The following is a 19510-nucleotide window of genomic DNA, read 5'->3' as shown; positions in this document are numbered from 1 at the left end:
TAAAAAAATCTCTTATGTAAAGAAATGAATTGTATTTTTGTGTTGACTAAGTTCAAACACATAATATATAACAAGCTGACTCTCTTGAGATTTGGTGAGGATTGTGAGTAATCAATTCCGTACAAATGTATCACTATATGTTATGACTATCGGCTTTGCCCAATAGCCTCTAGGGGCTTTGCCCCAAGAGGTAATTTTAAAACAAAATTAAGTACCTCTGGTGCTGCAACCACAACATTTTGAATTAACTGCCTAAAAAGAAAAAAATGAGGGGGATTTTTGTTTTTTTTGGGGGGTTGGGGGTGTCCCATCCCCCAAGAAAATAGCTTAAAAACACCACAGCTACTTTGTATTATAGATTACGACAGTGCAAATCCCCCCCCCCCTTCCTTTTGATATATAATCTTACAATTACATAACCCTTCAGGGCTCCAACAGTTTGGACAATACTAGTTGTCAATTAAACAATCAAGATTTAGTACCCAAAGTTTTGGAGTACTAATGAGAGAACTTTGGGTACCAGACTACCAGTATCATTTACAGTCCAATGTCTCCTCCCTCCCTAGAAATACTCCACTTTATAATTATGTGCCGAATTTAACACTCACTGGTTTAGATTTGAGGATACTTTAGTAAAATGTTAGATTGTATTCCAATTCAAGAAGGGAGGCGACATTGGACTTTAAATTGTACTCGTACCCAAAGTTTTATAACCACGTTATCTTATGCGTTGGATAAAAAACTTTGAAACCATTCACAGTGAGGACTTTAAGACAAAGATCGTGCAATCAAATGGTTATCTACTAAACGATTATTAACTTTAATATTATTATATTTTAGAGGACGGTTAATGAGACGGACAGTGGCCAGATACCTTATAGTCGCGCTGGTACAGACACTCAGGATGACAAGCATTCAGGTAGATATATAGATAGACAAACTTACAGACAGACAGACAGTGGCCAGATACCTTATAGTTGCGCTGGTACAGACACTCAGGAAGACAAGCATCCAGGTAGATAGATAGATTTTTAAAAATTATTTGTATTTATAATTTTTAGATAATCCTCTAAATTCTATTGAAAAAATCTGTAAACGCTTTTGCTATTTTGTTAGTATTAAAAGATAATTGTAACTGAAGATTGGTATAATGCATGAAACATGCTGTTTTACAAATAATCTTTTGATATTCATTCTATGTGGACTTTAGATAGACAGATAGAAAGACAGACAGACAGACGCACCGAGAGACAGACACACATACAGTGAGAAAGACACAAAACATACAAACAGAAACACCGACTCACAGACAGACTAATAGATAGATTGTAATTATATTCGTTATTCAAATAAACGTATCAAAATATGTAAAGATAAACTTTGTACTCTATATTAGGCTATAAAAGTTTTCCGGAATTTTAATAAATATAATAGATTTGAAATCTGCATAAAATTTTAAGGAATTTTTATAAAATTCGTTTTTTGTATAATTCTTTATCTATAAGCGCAAATACAAATTAAGTTAAATAATTTTGACATCTGTGATTGGTGGATTGAAAACTATCTGCGCTCTGATTGGAGAAGCTTAAGTGACGTACATCATTCAACCAATTAGAGCGCAGGTAGTTTCCAATCCACCTATCCTATTGGTCAAAATTTATTAACTAAAATTGGATTTGCGCTTTTAAATAATGAATTATATAAAAAACGAATTTTATAAAAAATCCTTAAAATTTTATGCAGATTTCAAATCTATTATATGCATTAAAATTCCGGAAAACTTTTATAGCCTACTCTATATGACATTTTATAATGTATGTAGTGCATGATTAATGTATGTACTATGGTAATACAGGATGTGTATTGTAATTTTACTAGTTAAAATCGTTTTCAGAAAATTTTGATTATATTTTAAAATCTTGCAATATCCTATTATATAAAGTAATATGGTTTATCTGTTAGTCAGTTAGGATCTCGTCAACCGCTGAACCGATTGAATTCGCAGAAATTAACCTGTGATTAGGGAATATTGGAATGTAAACTAAACTGGTCCCCAAAGTTTTATAATCTTGAATATGATAATTTTTTATTAGAATGTGTTAGAAATATTAGAAGTTTTATTAATTTTACTCAGCAGACATAAAGAATAACTTAACTTCTGAAAATCTAAACCTATAGAATCGTTAATTTATGAGACACACTTTATAATTATATTATGGTATGTTTGTCTAACCTAATGCCATATATTATAATATTTACAGAGAAAAACAGAATGACTTACAACATACATAATAAATAGCTAAGCAAAGTCAAACAGACATATATAAAGGGATAAGACAATCGCCGTTAATTTGATGTACATCCCCAATAATGATACACAGAATTATCCCTTCTAAGTTCTATAGATTAAAATTAGTGATTAAAACGTTTGGAAACTGAACTAAATGAACCAACCAATAAAAATTCAACAAAAGTCCCGAAGTTTGTAAGCCAAAGAATAAGAAAACGTTATTATAAGACATTAGGGATCAGTGTTATTAACAGCCCAATGTCCCCTCTCTCCTGTAAACAGACGGACAATTCAAATTACGGAGTAGATGTTAAGAAATCAAAGCTTTATTAAAGAACTTCTGTAGAAAATAAAATTTTTCCATATAAATTCAATATTTTTCCTAGAATAACCGACAGGCTGACGGACTTAGTTTTTTGTGACAACATAATCTGATCAAGAAATCTCACATTTTATCTTAAATACTAGTGGACGAACGGACACACAGATATTTGTAATTATAGAATAGCTTCGCTCCAAGTGAAAGTATTTTTTTTTTAACAAGAAAGTGACGTCGATATAAATTATTGATAACTCAATAACACCAGAAATATATAGGAATAGCTAAATTTGTTTCAACTAAAAAACATTAGTGTTGATTTATCTATTCACAAAAAAAACATAGTAATTACATATTTTTGGGAGGTCTATGAAATAAGATGCGCCTGTTTTTGGGCAAAAGCATTCCATCCACGTTTACAATACTATTCCATTGCGCAAATCAAGCGAGCAAGTTAAATAAGAGTGTTCTAACTTTGCAACAAAAAAATTATAATCTTCAGAAGTGATAATTTTATTAATTATATCTGGGGATGAGCATCAATTTATCTTCCTTTTTCTTATCCTTTAAGATCCCTGACTTTTATTAATATATTATATGATATTAGTACTTACACTATTTTTATTTTAGGTTAAGAAAAGATTTCCCACTCTTCAACATCTAACAGAGGCTGGTATGTACATTTATTTTTGCAGCACAGCTGCTCAAATTCTAGTCTCGTTCTTAGTTTCAAAAAGTGAAAGTTAAGTAACATTGAATTGGACAATTATTTCCTTAAGAAGTGCAGCATTTTGAGTAAATAATTGCTTTGGTGGAAATATAACAGTTATCCCTAATTTAAATAGTAATATTAAGAAAAAGGCAGCACTTTGTTTTAAATCACTCTTGACAGACAAACAGGTTGAATCTAATTACTACTAAAAAATGTAATTTGTGTAACTTTGACTTAAGGATCGCATTTGATAACTGGTTATAAGAATTATTATTTTAGAATTATAAATTTATAATTTCATTTACTTACTTATCTTATTGGGTATTAATTTTATGTTGGAATTAGATATACCAGCGGTCTTAGAGTAAAATAAAGCTCATGCGCCAGCAATATTTCTGTCAAACAAGAGACACTAAAAATAAATAAACCTTGGCTTCTAAAAAAGCAAATCTTATTAAACAGCACAATTAGGACTTATAAACAAGGACGTGGTTGTTTGCCTGTAGTCTTTTAGGCCATGCACAATATTACGTCTGGTAAATACTGTGTATTTTTATTCAGAGAGGAAGGGGACATTCCCCACTAGTCCCCAAAGTTTTATAATAATATTTTTAATTCGTTGCTTCAATAACTTTGATGACTAATATTGAATTTTGATTAATTGGTTCATTAGGTTTAGTGTCCAAACATTTCAACTACTAATGGCTATTTATATAAGAAATAATTTTGTGTATCATCATTCGGGAAATTATCAATTTTATTGTCCCTTTAGATCTCTGGTTTTTTTAAATATTTTTTTTTATAATTTAGGTATAATAACAGAGAATGAACAAAAGATCATTGATGCTCTTGATGAGAAGTGTATTCAGGTACTGGCTTTTGAATAACAGGATGATTGTTTGTCTGGTTGTTCGTTTTTTTTATATATTTTTCTTATTAGTTTGCTTTACAACTTTGGGGACTTTAGTGACTTTTAAATGGTTTGCTCATTAAGTTGAGTGATAAAAGTTTTAATCTAATTTTGTTTATCATTATTGAGGGTGTACACTGTACATCAATTTATTAACCTTTGTCTTATCCATTGAGATCCCTTTGATTTACCTCATTAAAAAGGGTCAAACTAAGAGGGGTGGGAAAGAAAATTAAATGTACCAATTTATGTAAATGAATTTAAGTATGCAAAATTTTTAAAATAAATTTTTTATCAAGGAACTTCTCTAAAATTAAGAACCTGTTCGGTTCAGTGGTTAACAAGATCTTAACAAACTTAGAAAAATCTTATCAATTCATATAAAATGAATTTTCTACGATGTTAAAGTTCCAATTATTTTGTTTTGGTTAGCCGACTATTTTTCTTTTCTTTTTCTAGATAGATAGATAGATTAGATTTTCTTTCTAATATCAAAATATCTTAGAGCTATCTTAAACACTTTTTGTAGCGAAGCTACTCTTTAAGTCATTCTGTTGGTTTGTCTGTCGGAATATATAGTTTACGTAAACTAGAGCGTGATTCATATGTCGTATTTAAAAGATGTGAATATTCTTAGAGGGGGGGGGGGGGGGGGAGATAAATTTTTCTGTAACTATATATCAAAAGATTAAACCCTGAAAAAATATCTAAATCTGCCATAAACTAATGAAAAACAAGTAAGCAAATTCAACTTTAGTTTAGAAAATCATTTTTAAAAGCGAAGCTTTTCTATAATTAGGGTCGGTCCGTCCGTACGTCCGTCCGTCCGCTTTTATTCGTTAATTTAGGCAGGTTAGAATTGTCCTATCGATTTCAAATTTTGCATGATTATTCCTGTAGTAGTTAGGTACGATTTAGAAAGCGTAGCAACTCTATAATCATTACCAGAATGTCCGTACGTCCATTTTAAACATGTTGATTTTTCTACTTTTTTAAAAGCAAATTTTTATGTGAACTAATTATCCGTTTGATCTGATTTTTGGTATATTGATTCCTGTGACAACAAAGAACAATAGTATAAGCGAAGCAACTCTATAATCAAGTCCTAAAAATGTAAGTATGTCCAGAAACATTATCCCGTATCAAACAGTTTTTGAGCAAATTTACATACAATTTTGCGTCGACTCTTATACTTTTATATTCTGATTATTCAGTTCAGACACTATACAGGTGTTAATGTCCGTTTGTCCTACCGTTTCAGTGCTTCGCTTTTATGGATGTTGTCATCCTTGTTGTTGGATATACAATTAAAACCAATATATATAAATACGACTTTTTGTTGTAAGTTTTACCTTTACTGTTATAAAAAAAACTTTAATATTGGACAAAACTGTCCTTGTTTTTTTATACATGTATTATAGTATATGAAACAGAATTAACTAAGTGTAAATTAATAAAAAAAATAACCTTTCCAAATAAAATATTTCAAAATAATTTTATCAGTAAGCTATCAAATTTGAATTCCTATAATCAGAATTTAATCAAATTTTTGACAGATATATTTCCTAATTCATAAAAATTAGCTTTAAAACGTTCAAGATTTTTAATTCAACAATGGGAATTTTGAGCCTATTTAGCGAAGCACTAACAAACTAAGAACTATTTAAATGAAAAAAAAGATCCAGTAATACAATTATAGGAAAAGAAATAAAAAATTGTGATTAATTAGTTTTCAAATTTATTACACACAGACGACCTTCTAAAAATGTTTTTTAGCCTCCCAAATTATTAATTCTTATCCTATTATATAAATAGTAATGTCTTTTGTCTAAAGCTTAAGATCTCAATAACTACTGATCCGATTGAATTATCTATTTTAGGTAAGCTTCTCATAGGTCTTGTCACTCTTGTGGAGCTTTTGTTCTATTTTATTTTCAGATTTAAGTCTTAGAATGGTTTTAAGATATTTGTCAAGTCCCTCTATGGGATTTCTCTTGGGAGTATGGGGATTACCCTTCCCCAGAATAACTATAAACCTTTCCAGACCTATGAGAAGCTACACTGTAAAGGAGAACCATAACAGTTCAGCGGTTAGCGAGATCTTTCGGTACAGAAAGACATACTGCTATTTTGTTATAAGGATTTTTCAATGTTTCAGCACCCAAAATACTGGATGAGCCTGGTATGGGCTGGCGCTATCCTCACCAGAGCTAAGAAGGAGGGGCGGATAAAGGTAAGCAACTACAATGGATATGGAATGACAGGGCAAAATTTGTCGTCAATTTAGAATGCTAATATTGACCTTATTTATTGGTCAGTTTTAGCCATCTGCGAACATAACTTTATAAAGTACATAAAAACTAGTTGTATTAGTCCCGTAATATGATTTAATATTCGTGGAATTCGATGCTATTAACGATTTTTCAGTATGGCTGAGAACTGGTTATGATCCTGTGAATATTAATTGGTTTCGAAGCTATACTGGAAAAACCACTAAAGCATGAACAAAAATGTTTTCATATGTCTTATAAATAACGCTTATAAGCCTTCTATCAACATTATCGATAATTTTATTAATAAAGCAATATTATTTTGGAAAAGATTTCTATTTATAGAAAATAAACTTGTTTTTACAAAAAAAATAATTGAAAAAGTCTTGGATTTTTCCTATCAGTATAAAAATCTGAGAGAGTTTATTACACAAGTCCCCAGAGTTTTATAATAACGTTTTCTTATTCGTCTGATTAATCAATTAATTTTAATTTGTTGGCTTTAATATGTTCATTTTCATAAAATTGAGTAATCTATAGAAGGGGTAATTTTGTGTATTAACATTGGGGATGTCGATTTGTCAAATAATAGGCCATTGTCTTATCCCTTTAGATTCCTGGTAAATATATGTAGTATATTTTATTCCAGTAGTTTTAGAAGCAAAATGTAATCCTATTATATAAAGTAGTTAACGTTTTTTGTTTGTCCCGAAGGATCTCGCTAACTGCTGAAAAGATATTGTTCTCCTATACAGTGAAGCTTCTTATAAGTCCTGGGAAGGTTTTAAACTATTTTTTGAGAGGGTGTCTTTACCCCCTCCCCCTAAAAAAAATATTTTTTTTACTCTTTTGAAACTCAAATATAAAATTTGGATGAGGTCGACTTATCCCCCTTCTAACTTAAGTGCCCCTAGAGGCTTCTAGGGGCGTAGCCACTAGTTAATAATTTAAAGGAGTAATATTATTTTTCATGTTTGGGGAAGGCTTATTTTATCGTTTATTGTTATATCCCTGTCCAGTGTTTTTCCTCAAATGGCCTACTTAAGCACAGAACTCTCCCCCCCCCCCCTATTCTGGAATAATTGAAATAGTTTTTTGAATACTTTAAGTCTAGTTAGGTTAGGTTACATTGGGTAGCCCTGCAGGTAAAGTTCGCAGTAAGGTTAGGCCCAAAAACATGAGTTGGGCACAAGAGAAAAAAATTACTCCAACCCTTATTTCGAATTATTTTTTTAAAAAGTAGAGTAATTATTGCTCGATGGACATTTTGGGGGAAAGGACCAATAAATGATAATTTTTAGGATGATTTTGCTTTTAATTCGATGATTCAAGAAATTAGCAAATTTCGAGCTGGGTGTGGTGGACTTCTGGATTATGATTGGATCTCTGTACCCCTGGTCTATACCCAGGTAAACTTCTGGATTATGATTGGATCTCTGTACCCCTGGTCTATACCCAGGTAAACTTCTGGATTATGATTGGATCTCTGTACCCCTGGTCTATACCCAGGTAAACTTCTGGATTATGATTGGATCTCTGTACCCCTGGTCTATACCCAGGTAAACTTCTGGATTATGATTGGATCTCTGTACCCCTGGTCTATACCCAGGTAAACTTCTGGATTATGATTGGATCTCTGTACCCCTGGTCTATACCCAGGTAAACTTCTGGATTATGATTGGATCTCTGTACCCCTGGTCTATACCCAGGTAAAGTTTCTCGAGTCTGGTTAAATCTTAGAGACGACAAATAACCTAAGAATTTGATATACTTGCGGCTGCACCCCTAGCATTTATAGGCTTTGTATTCATGGGGTAAGAATGGAGCAGAAAAATAGCCACAAACCATCCTAATGCTTAAATCCAAAAAATAAAATAGCTTTAAGCGTAGTGAGACAAAGTTACTCGAAAATCCGCCATGTAACGTAATAAGAATTATGGAAAAAAGAAGATAAGTGGGAAAGAAAACCCCTAGGACCTATGAGAAGCTACACTGTAAAAGAGAACCGCAACGGTTCAGCGGTTAGCGAGATCCTTCGAAACAGACACCTACAAAGATTCTGTTACCTTTATATAATTATTTACTATTTAGGTGGTAACATTGGCTGTGTATATATTTTTTGTCTCCTCTCTCATGGGAAGACAATTTCTTAATCCTGAAAAGAAACTTCCCGGACATGAGGTAGGATTTATTAAGAGTTTATTATTCGCGGAAAACTGTCTATTATACGATGCGATAAATTACTATAATTATATGGTATTATAGCCAGTTGTATGTCTTTGGATATTAAATTCAACGGTTGTTAAACCTATAATGTTTTTTTTTCTCTTTAAAACCATATATTCAATACATGTTTTTTCACTAAGGCTATGAAGTTAGAACCACGAAACAAGTGCACATTATTAAATGGAATCTTCACCAAATATTAAGCCGTCTATTTTTAACAGCAGCCGAGTTATTCACATTTCCCTTTATCACTTCTAACGGACAGTTGGACGAACTGACATTGTGAATAAAGAGTAGCTTCGCTACAAAAAATGTAAAATAAAATGTTTGAAGAAGAAAAAGTCAATACGGGTAATGGATTAATCTAATTTCGTGTAATACTCAAGTTAAATATATATCATGTAGTGTATACTTTTCTTTTATATCAAGTTTTTTTTTGTATATATTATGTATTATAAAGAAATACAAACATAATAAAAATAATACCTAGTTTTCCTATTTTTGAAATACCAATGACTTCGCCCTTAGCCTGGAGAGGTCATGGGGAAAAATTTTATTGAGATTGGTTGACCTAATATCTCTAAAATATAGCCTAAAATATGCTATTAAACTACACTACACTAAGCTTAACTGTCTAACTGCTTGTAAGATCTTAATGGACATAGAGAAAGAAATTTGTACGTTACTTCAGCAAAAAAAACTTTTAACTGATTATCTAGTTATAAATCTTATATGGTAATATTAAATGTCCAAAACATTACCTTTTTTTAGACTTATTTTCGGTTAAACATAAATTTTACAGAATAAGCCATAAGATTTATCAGGGAGAAGGGAATGTGATTCTGACAAACAATTCTAAATTTCCCCTCAACCCCCTTCCCTTCCCCCCCCCCCCCTTCTTACACACTTCCCTTGCAGTTACACCAAAAAAAAACAAGTTTTACTCCAACTTTACTCCAAAAAATATTAAATTTTTCGCAATTTCAAATGGAATTAATAGGCTGAATAGGAGCCCCTGTAAATTATCAGCTTGTAATAGAGCAGGTACTCTATAATAAGTTATACCCATCCGTAGTGAAAGTAAAAGTACATAATCGTACAAATTTTCATGATATTTTTAATATAGTCTATTTGTTCAATCCTGCCAAATTCTAGTTATATATTTATTTATAACAATTTACTGTTCTTTTCTCATCTAAGCTATTGTTAACTTGCTATGCTGCGCTTTATAAATAAAATTGTTCTTGTTTTAGGTTGATTTAATAGTACCTGTTTTTACCTTCCTACAGTTCTTTTTCTACATGGGCTGGTTGAAGGTAAACATTTTCATTTCCAGTATGGCTTCCAAACCGATAGATTTCCGTTGGATTAAAACCAGTTTTCAGCCATACTGAAAAATCATGTATAGCATTTTTCTCATATTAATGTTTGTCTCTTTTTCTGAAGTAATGTTATCTTACTCAAAGGAAATTTATACCAGTAACCAAGGAAAAGGTATATGATATCAAAATAAAAACTATTTAGCCTTCAACTTTTCTGTCAGTATTTAATAAGGTTATCCTATTAATATTAGGCTCAATTAAATTAAATTTCCTAGGATAGTCTAGAAACTAATGTTCCATAAAGATACATTAGATATCATTATACAAAAGTAACAGGATGTCTGTGTTTTTTTTGTGTTTGTACCGAAGGATCTCGCTAACTGCTGAACCGATCGGGTTTTCTTTAACAGGGTAGCTTCTCATATGTTCTGGGAAGGTTTATAGCTATTTTGGGGGAAGGTACTACCACCCTCCCAAGAGAAATCGCCGCTAAAAGAAAATTACCCCCCCCAAAAAAAAAAAATTTAATTTTTATAACTAAAATAAAAAATGGAGGGGGGGGGGGCAACCATCCCCCCTCCAAAAAATTCAAATCTAAATTAATAAATTAGGTTATCAAATTCGACTCTTCCCTCCTCAAGTGCCCTTAGAGGCCTCTAGGGGCGTAGCCACTAGTAAATAGATATAAAGGAATTAGTAAGACTTGAAAAACTATAATTCATAGGCTAGTTTAAGAAATGCCAAAGGATTTTTAAAAACTAAAGAAATTGCCTCAAAAAAGGATTATTTTTAACTCGCAAAATATTCTTTGATTGCCAAATCCCTGCTCCCATGAAAACCATTAATTTCTTATTTTATAAAGTTTTTTCTTCACCAACGATAAAGCACTGCTACGTTGCAGTTTTATAAATTAATTAAACCTTTTTTCCTCATTAAAAAAAATGTGTATCATATAGGGAGGGAGGGGACAATGTACTTAAATATGTTTTCTTCGTTCATTGATTAAAAAACTTTGGATACTTTTATTAAAGTTTGATTGGTTAGTTCAGCGTAATAGTGTTCAAACTTTTCAACCAACAATTTAAATCCTTAGAAACAATAACTTAATTTTGGATGAGAAAATTATGAATAGATTTATGTGTATCACCAATGATTTAATTTAATTTAATTTAATTTAATCAGGATAATGTTCAGCTCCACTGTGGTAGAATTTTGAACATGTCAGCATTTTCATCTTCTTTCTGGTTCGGGTTGTATTTCTCGCCATATCCAACGGTCATACAGATTTTTAAACAGATTCAGGTTACTAGCAGACTTTATATTGTGGGGAAGAGAGTTCCATTTGTCAATAACTCTAATTGAAAAAAAGTTTTTGCGAAAATCTGAATTAAATCTGGGCTTCTTCAGATTCAAATTGTCAGCTCCAAGTCTTGTTTGGTGGGCAGGTTGTTGAAACTTGTGGAAAAACATTTCTGCATTGACATTGTCATAGTTTGATAATATTTTCCACACTTGGATCATGTCTCCACGCTCACGTCTGTCTTCTAGTGACTGTAACTTTAGTTCTTTAAGCCTAGCTTCATAAGAGTTACCTTGAAGTCCAGAGACCATTTTAACGGCTTTTTCTTGTACTTTTTCTAGTATTTTTTTGTCTTGTTCAAGCCAGGGTGACCATGCTTGAACACAGTATTCAAGGTGAGGACGCACATATTGCTTGTAAAGCTTGATCCAGGTAACTCTGTCTCTATATGAAACTGCTCTAGACATCTGTCCTAAAACTGAACTGGCTTTGTTGGCAGCTTTTTGACACTGAACTGATGGTTTCAGAGAGTTTGAAATCCAAACACCAACATCTTTTTCTTCGTTGACATTTTCAAGGACAGTACCAGAGGGTGCATAGCCATTCATGGTATAATGTGTTTTATTGTTACTTCTACCAAAATGAAGAACTTTACACTTGTCAGGATTAAACTGCATTTGCCATGTATCAGCCCAAATTAGTAAATTGTTTAGATCTTTTTGAAGTTGAGCAGTTGATTCTTCATTCACAATTATTTTTCCACACTTTGTATCATCTGCAAACTTGTACAAAATGGAATTGGTTTCATCTAATGACTGATCAAGATCATTAATAAAAATAATGAATAGGAGAGGGCCAAGTACCGAGCCCTGTGGAACTCCAGAGATCACCAGGATCCATTCTGACATTTCACCATTTAGTACAACTCTTTGCATACGTTTATTCAGCCAATTTTTTATCCAGTTAACAGTTTTTTCATTTATTCCTGCAGCTTTAATCTTCAACAAAAGTCGTTTTATTGGTACCTTATCAAACGCTTTAGAAAAGTCAAGGTACACCATATCTATATTTTGCCCAGAGTCAACAGCTTTTGTTAGATTCTCGAGATATTCAAGTAGATTTGTCAAGCAGGATCTTTTCTTTCTGAAGCCATGTTGAGAATTTTTTATTATTTTGTTGCTTTCCAAATATTCTGTCATGTCATCTTTAATAATTGATTCCATCAGCTTGCATACAATAGAAGTTAGGGAAACTGGACGATAATTAGATGCTTTGCATTTTTTCCCTTTTTTAAAAATAGGAGTAACATTGGCATTCTTCCAATCAGAGGGTGTTTCTCCAGTGTTGTAAGATTTTTGAAATAGCAAGCTAAGTGGAAGTGAAAGTTCATCAACAAATGTAATTAATGTTTTTGCAGTTATGCCATCCGGTCCAGGAGCAGAAAAGGGTTTAAAATTTTTTATTTTCACTTTGACCTTTTCTGGTGTAAAAGTAACATCTGCCATTTGAACTCCAACTTGAACAGGTTCTGGATTTGGTATATTTTCAGAATTTTCTTCGGTGAAAACAGACCCAAAGAAACTGTTTAATGTTTTAGCCATGTCAATATCTTCAGTAATTTCCTTTCCAGAATCATCCTTAAGTGGGCCAACAGTTTCTTTGTTCGAAGTTTTAGTTTTCATGTAGGAATAAAACTTCTTAGGATTTTTGGTGGATTCTCCAGCCAGTCTTCTTTCAAAGTTTTTTTTTGAATTCCTAATTTTATTTTTCAGTTTCTTTTCTGCTTCTTCATATCTGGCATAGTCATTCAAGTTCTTAGAAGCTTTGTATTTTTTCCATAGCCGCTGTTTCCTTTTATAAAAAGCAGCAGTTTCTTTGTCAAACCATTGAGGGTTTCTCGTATTTTTAAGCTGTTTTGTAGGAACATACTTTTCTTTTAGGTTTGATAAAACATTTTTAAATTTATTCCAGGCTTCTTCAGTAGAAACTTGACTAAAATTCTCGTTCCAATCATAATTTCTAAGCTCAGTCTTCATTGTTATAAGATCAGCTTTACTCCAGTCATCCACATATCTTTGTTTATCTTTTTGTTTAACACCTGTCATAACTTCAACTTTAATGGCTTTGTGGTCACTTTTTCCAATAAATCCGCAGTCTTCAATATCAGCTATAAGGTTGGCATTGGATGTTAAAACTAAATCCAGAGTAGAGCCAGATGAATGTGTCGGAAAATTGACCATTTGAGTAAAAAAATTATCATTTGCAGCATCTAGGAATAATTTTGCTTGATCCCCTTTGGCTGATAAATTCTTCCAGTCAATATCTCTGTAATTGAAATCACCAATAAAAATTGAGTGACCATTTGCTGAGCTTAATAGATTAATCAAACTATCATTATTTAACTTTACATTATCACAGTTATAGAGTTTATGTGGTCTGTAAACTAGGTATAAATTAGTATCACAAACATTTTTTTCATTTTTCACTTTTACATGAATGTACTGATTGAAATTGCAAGAGTTTTGAACTTCACATACTGTAAGACTAGTTTTAGCATATACAAGTAGTCCTCCACCAATTCCAGCACTGGTGTCAGCTCTGTCATATCTTGATAAAATTTGGTAGTTGTCAATAACAATTTCATTGTTTGAAATGGCATCATTTATCCAAGTTTCAGTTATCATAATAAAATCTGGTTTGTCACATGAAGCAATAACTCTTATATCATTTACTTTGCTCAATAATCCTCTAACATTACTGTAGAAAATCTGAAGCCTCCCCATTGTCCTTTTCTGTTGTTTATCAGCGCTGAGTTTTGGGCCTGCTTTCTTGGCTTGAATGTTTTGGCCGCTCGAACCCACTGATTCAAATTTGGAGGACTTGGGGTAGAAGCTGTTTCCTGACATTTTATTATTTTTTTGCTTCCCTTCCTGCCAACAGCTCGAAATATAAAGTTTAAAGATTCCTCAGCAGTTCTTTCACCATTCAGTTTCTCCACTTCTTCATGTATATTCTGATCATGTTTCCTCTGATTAGCTGTTAAATCAGGTGAGATTTTAACTTCCTGCCAATAGTCCATTCTATCAGCCAACTGTTTGCTGTTTGCAAGAACTCTATCTCGAAGGTTGGGGTTTTTAAAAACAACTAATAATGGTCTGGTTTTATCTTTTCTGCCCAATCTTTTAATAGCTGCAAAACTTTCCTCTCCAACTTTAACACCAATTGTGTTAAATAGTTCGATAGATATGTCAAGATCATCCTTTTTTCTGTTTTCAGCATTCAAATTACAGGACTCAGGAATATTGTGACAGATAACATTGCAACGTCTAGCTTCTTGATCACTCAACTCTTTCATCATGTTTTGAACATTTGAAGATTCTGAATCATCAGTTACAGCTACAGGATCTTTCACATTATTTTTGAAGGATTCAAACTGAGTTTGGAGATCAGACACATCCTTTTGAAGTTTCAAAATCTCCTCGTCTTTCTTCTTCAGTTTCTTTTCAAGGCCATCAATTTTGTTATCCATTATTTTCATATTTTTGCTCATCTTCACAGAAAATGCGCGACATGGTTCACACACCCAAAAAGCTGATTGCATTTCCTTTTTCTGTAACTCACAGAACTTGAATATTTCTTCAGTTATTCCACAACCTTTGTGTGCCCATAGTTCGCAAAGAATGCACTGCAGAGCATGCGAGTTATTTGTTGACTTTCTACAAAGCATGCATGGATAAGCAGGGGGTGCCATTTTAAATTTGACCTTGAACAATGTTTAAGTTATGCTATAATATTTGCTCTACCCTCCTCCAAGACGAAGACTTTAAAAGTCTTATAGGAGAGGCTCATCCAGAAAACCGTGAGGGAGAACAATTTATTAATACTAATGGAATGCTATTTTACTTTACTTTACTTAGGTACAACTTTTTATATTTTGTTTTTTTTGGTTCTTTTTTTTATCTTTTTTTTTTGTTCTTTTTTTTTCTTTTTTTTTTGTTCTTTTTTTTTCTTTTTTTTGTTCTTTCTTTAGGTATATCTTTTTTTGTTCTTTTTTTTTATCTTTTTTTTGTTCTTTTTTTTTGTTTTTTTTTATCTTTTTTGTTTTAGCTTTTTTTTCAATTATTTTTCTTTGTTTGTACCAATAATAGCATACCAATAGTTTACAATAGTTAAAATTATCAATAAAATTTGGTTATCATGGGATAGGTTCCCAAGGGACCGATTATTAGGTGATTCAAAAAAAGGGGGATATCAGAGCTTCCCAAAACGCTCCCGGGATATTAGCTTCCCAGACGCTTCACTTGAATCACAAATAAAATTTTTTAAAGTCTTTTAAAGTCTTTATCCAGGCTGTGTAGCCTCCTGGAACGCATCACAAAATTGTAGCAATCAATTTTGTGTATCAGGTTTCATCTGCTCTGTCATTTTTTTGCCTAGCCAATACATTTTATTCACAATTTAAAAGATAACTATTCTCTGGAACAAGGCTTTCGGCTTCTGAAACATGAGAGGCTTGATCCACCTCTCTTTTAGTGAAGTGAATCAAGCAAGTATAGCTTGGTCAGTTTAGATAAACATTTACCCTTCAGACGATTATAAATAATTGGTTTTAAGTTTGGACACTGCTTGTAGTTTAAACCAGTCAATTTAGATTTATTTACGGTACCTAAAGTTTTTAATCTAGCAAATTAGAGTACTTGTTTATAAATCATTTGGTCCCAATGTCCCCTCCCTACCTAGTTTATGTATTATATCCAAAGGGGAAGGGAACAATGGTCTGTTTATTACACTAGTCCCCAAAGTCTCATAAAAACGTTTTCTTATTCTTCGGCTTACAAAATTTTAGAAATTTTAATGAATTTTGATTGGTTGGTTCATTAAGTTGAGTGTTGAAACCTTTCAACTACTAATTTTGATCAACAGAAGTGGTAATCTTAATTTTTTATATCATCATTGAGGTTATACATCAATTTATCAGCCATTGTCTTATCCCTTAAAAATGTAATTAATTTGAACAATTTACTTGAATATTTATTTAATTATAGGTTGCTGAGGTTTTCATAAATCCGTTTGGAGAGGATGATGATGACTTTGAAATGAACTGGCTTATTGACAGGTAAAGTATACAGTAGCTACGCTAATAAATGTATATGTATAGATCATGGACGTCCAAGCTTTTTATGACGTGGGTAAAATAAGGGGTTTTGAAGGTTTGAGGTGGTTAATTTAATCAAGTTATAAGGTATAAAATGAGGGGTTCACAAATTTGTGGGAGGTAAACACCCCTTTACCCCACACCTTGGACTTCTATCATAAAGGTGTATATACCAGTCAATTGTAACTCCATCAAATAGCAAGGAAGGACCCTTTGGCTAACAGACGAAAATGAATTTCATTGAACTTTGCTTTTTCAATTGATATGTGCAATTTTCATTATTTTGGTTAGTTTTTCACTGAAGAATAAAAGCGGCGGCAAATTTATCTATGTCTTATTTGGATTATTGACAGTTCAATAAGTAATTTTCAAAACATATTAGTTCATATTTAGCCTGTTGTTCTCTTGTATGCACCTGGACCTGACATTGTTATGTTTCTAGAAACTTTACTTTGCCAGCTGTCAGCTGATTGTCAAAGGCCCAATACGAAATCAGGACAAGGTCTTTGCCGTGTAAGGAAAGTTACAAATAGCCTTTGCCTCCTCTATTCTTTTACTTTATGGTGAAACCATAATCCGAATATAAACCAAACAAAAGTACAAAACTTCTACTATGATTCTTAAAATTGTTATAAACTTACAAGAACATGCAAAGTTAGAAGGAAGGAAAGAGAGAGAGAAAATATTAAATTAAAAAAGAAAAAGAGAGAAAACAAGAACGAGATAAATAGATAAGTTGATGGATATGGAGAGAGAGAGAAAAAAAGAAAAAATGGAACATAATATATTTTTTGTGTTTATAAGTAAATTTATACACTTTTAAAGTAGCATTTCTAAAAAAAATGCTAAAGCTCAACTTCTTGTGAATTGCAATGCAAAATTATCATGAAGAGGGATGGATATCCTGAAAATAATTATTAAGCTATAGATTGAATTACAATAATTGCTAGCAGCACACCTCTTTGCATCTAGTGGCTCTATATTAGAGGGGGCTGAAATATGGCTAAAAGCCACAATTTTTAATAAAATGGCCTAAAACTATTCGGGACCTATGTAAAGCATTCTGTAGATCTTATTTGAAAGCTTAACCTTCATTCCAAAAACCTTAGCACTTCAGTAGCTGTCTATAGTGCCCTAGCAAAATGGGGATAAATGTCATTGCTTTTGGCCTACCTATTCTATTGACGTCATGAAATACCCTAAACTTCTTCTCTTTTCTAGGGGATTCTTTCCCCCTTCCCTTTCTCTTTCCATCTACTATGACGTCAATAGAATAATTAGGCCAAACCCTGTGACATCTATCCCCATTTTCCTAGGACACTAAACACAGCTACAATACTTCATATATTTGATAAGTCCATTGCAATTTTATTATCAGAACAGCTAGCATACTTTTAGTTTGTTTATATACAGTTGTAAATATGACGTTATTTTGTTCTAAGAACACCATGTCGATAAGAGATCATGCATTATAATGTGCAGGATTATATAATAAAACGCCCTTCAGACTACCACCCTTTGATTGTACGCGAGCTTTGTCTGAAAGTCCTAACTGTGCATGGTAATTAGTTACGCCTGTTCTTTTTGTTTTAATGCATTCTAACCACTCTAGCTATTTAACTGACATTGCAGCAGTAGGACCATTTTAACGTTTTGATAGTTAGACAGAGATTCGAACCTATCGCGACATAAACTTTGAAAATTGTAAACCATATTTAACAATAAAAACAAGTATTCCATTTCTTATTAAGTTTTCTCAACTTGAATGCAACTCTCTGTAACAATTCTGGCAAAATTGTTATGGTAACCTGTTTCAGCGGTAGAAATGCAAAAATCTGGTTTCAACTGGAACGTTAGACAGTTGAATTCACATTGGAAAACAATAGAGCTGTAATAAACTAACTAACACTCAAAAATGCATAAATGGAAACAGGGACGTTCAAGCTTTTATTTAGACGTCTATGCAAAATTGGATAACTTATTTCTTACCTTTTATGTTATTTGAATCAGCATACAAATATAAAAAAAATGTGTGTAAAAAAGTGTAGATATTTTGGAAGCTAATTAACTATCTTTCATTGATGTCGTTTATAATAATTTCAATATATGGCAAAAATTTGATTTTTGTGTCCTACCTGTAAAATGTTAAAACACAGTAATCTAAAAGGATTCTATGGATAAATTGATGTACATCCTCAGTGATGATACACAAAATTACCCCTTCTATAGATTACAATTAGTGGGAGAAACGTTTGGACACTCAACTAAATGAGCCAACCAATCAAAATTCAATAAAAGTCCCCAAGGTTGTTAAGCCAACCAATAAAAAAAAACGTTATTAAATATAAGACTATGGGGACTAGTGTAATAAACAACAGCCTAATGCCCCCTCCCTACCTGTTACAAAATACTTTCTGGTAACAATAATTTTAAAAAATTCCCTGATTTGCATAAAATAACAAGAGAACAAACAATGTAAAAAGTATGAAGAAAATAATGTTGAATATTGATTATATATCCAACTAAATCCAGTTTTGCTTTGGTCTGCATCTAATTTGTCTGGTAACAGAGAGAAATCAGGGATCTAATGGGATAAGATAATGGCCGATAAATTGATGTACATCCTCAATAATGATACACAAAATACCACACTCAACTTAATGAGCCAACCACTCAAAATTCCCTTAAGTCCCCAAAGTTGTTAAGCCAACGAATAAGTAAATGTTATAATAGAACTTTGGGGACTAGTGTAATAAATAGCCCATTGTTCCCTCTCTCTTTTGAGAGAAATACTTGGATATGCAGGGATAAGACAATATATTAACAATACTTCCATCTCCCATTTTTGTATGTAAGTAACAGAAAGTATGTGTTTTTGTTTGTCTGTATATATAAAGGTTCTCGCTAAATGCTGAACTGATATTATTCCCCACAACTATAAAGCTTCTAATTGGTCCAGACAAGGTTTATAACTATTTTTCTTGGTAGGTTACCACCAACCTCCCA

At 32.2% G+C, this 19510-nt stretch overlaps 2 protein-coding genes across 3 annotated transcripts in view; one reads left to right on the top strand and one right to left on the bottom strand.

Moving 5' to 3' along the window:
• The window catches only part of LOC145333936 (uncharacterized), a 75689-nt gene that overhangs the window by 23873 nt on the left and 32306 nt on the right, over positions 1–19510 (top strand). For both annotated transcript variants that reach the window (XM_080179193.1, XM_080179192.1), the window contains exons 8-15: positions 841–919; positions 3240–3282; positions 4132–4190; positions 6390–6464; positions 7803–7910; positions 8593–8682; positions 9981–10043; positions 16395–16465. In XM_080179193.1, coding sequence (XP_080035319.1) covers positions 841–919; positions 3240–3282; positions 4132–4190; positions 6390–6464; positions 7803–7910; positions 8593–8682; positions 9981–10043; positions 16395–16465 — 588 coding nt within the window. The remainder of the gene's footprint in view (positions 1–840; positions 920–3239; positions 3283–4131; positions 4191–6389; positions 6465–7802; positions 7911–8592; positions 8683–9980; positions 10044–16394; positions 16466–19510) is intronic.
• Positions 14015–15911, bottom strand: LOC145333538 (uncharacterized). Its single transcript, XM_080178700.1, has one exon. It carries the CDS (start codon positions 15098–15100, stop codon positions 14087–14089), a length of 1014 nt encoding a protein of 337 aa, XP_080034826.1. The 5' UTR covers positions 15101–15911; the 3' UTR covers positions 14015–14086.

Source organism: Acartia tonsa, chromosome 12 (assembly GCF_053477335.1).
Source record: "Acartia tonsa isolate MP-2025a chromosome 12, ASM5347733v1, whole genome shotgun sequence".
Lineage (NCBI taxonomy): Eukaryota > Metazoa > Arthropoda > Copepoda > Calanoida > Acartiidae > Acartia > Acartia tonsa.
The sequence above is the reverse complement of the archived record's forward strand: the minus strand, read 5'-3'. Positions and strand labels throughout refer to the sequence as shown.

What these genes read in the sequence shown, in the direction of transcription:
- LOC145333538 (XM_080178700.1), bottom strand. Translation starts at nt 15,100, where the DNA reads ATGGCACCCCCTGCTTATCCATGCATGCTTTGTAGAAAGTCAACAAAT.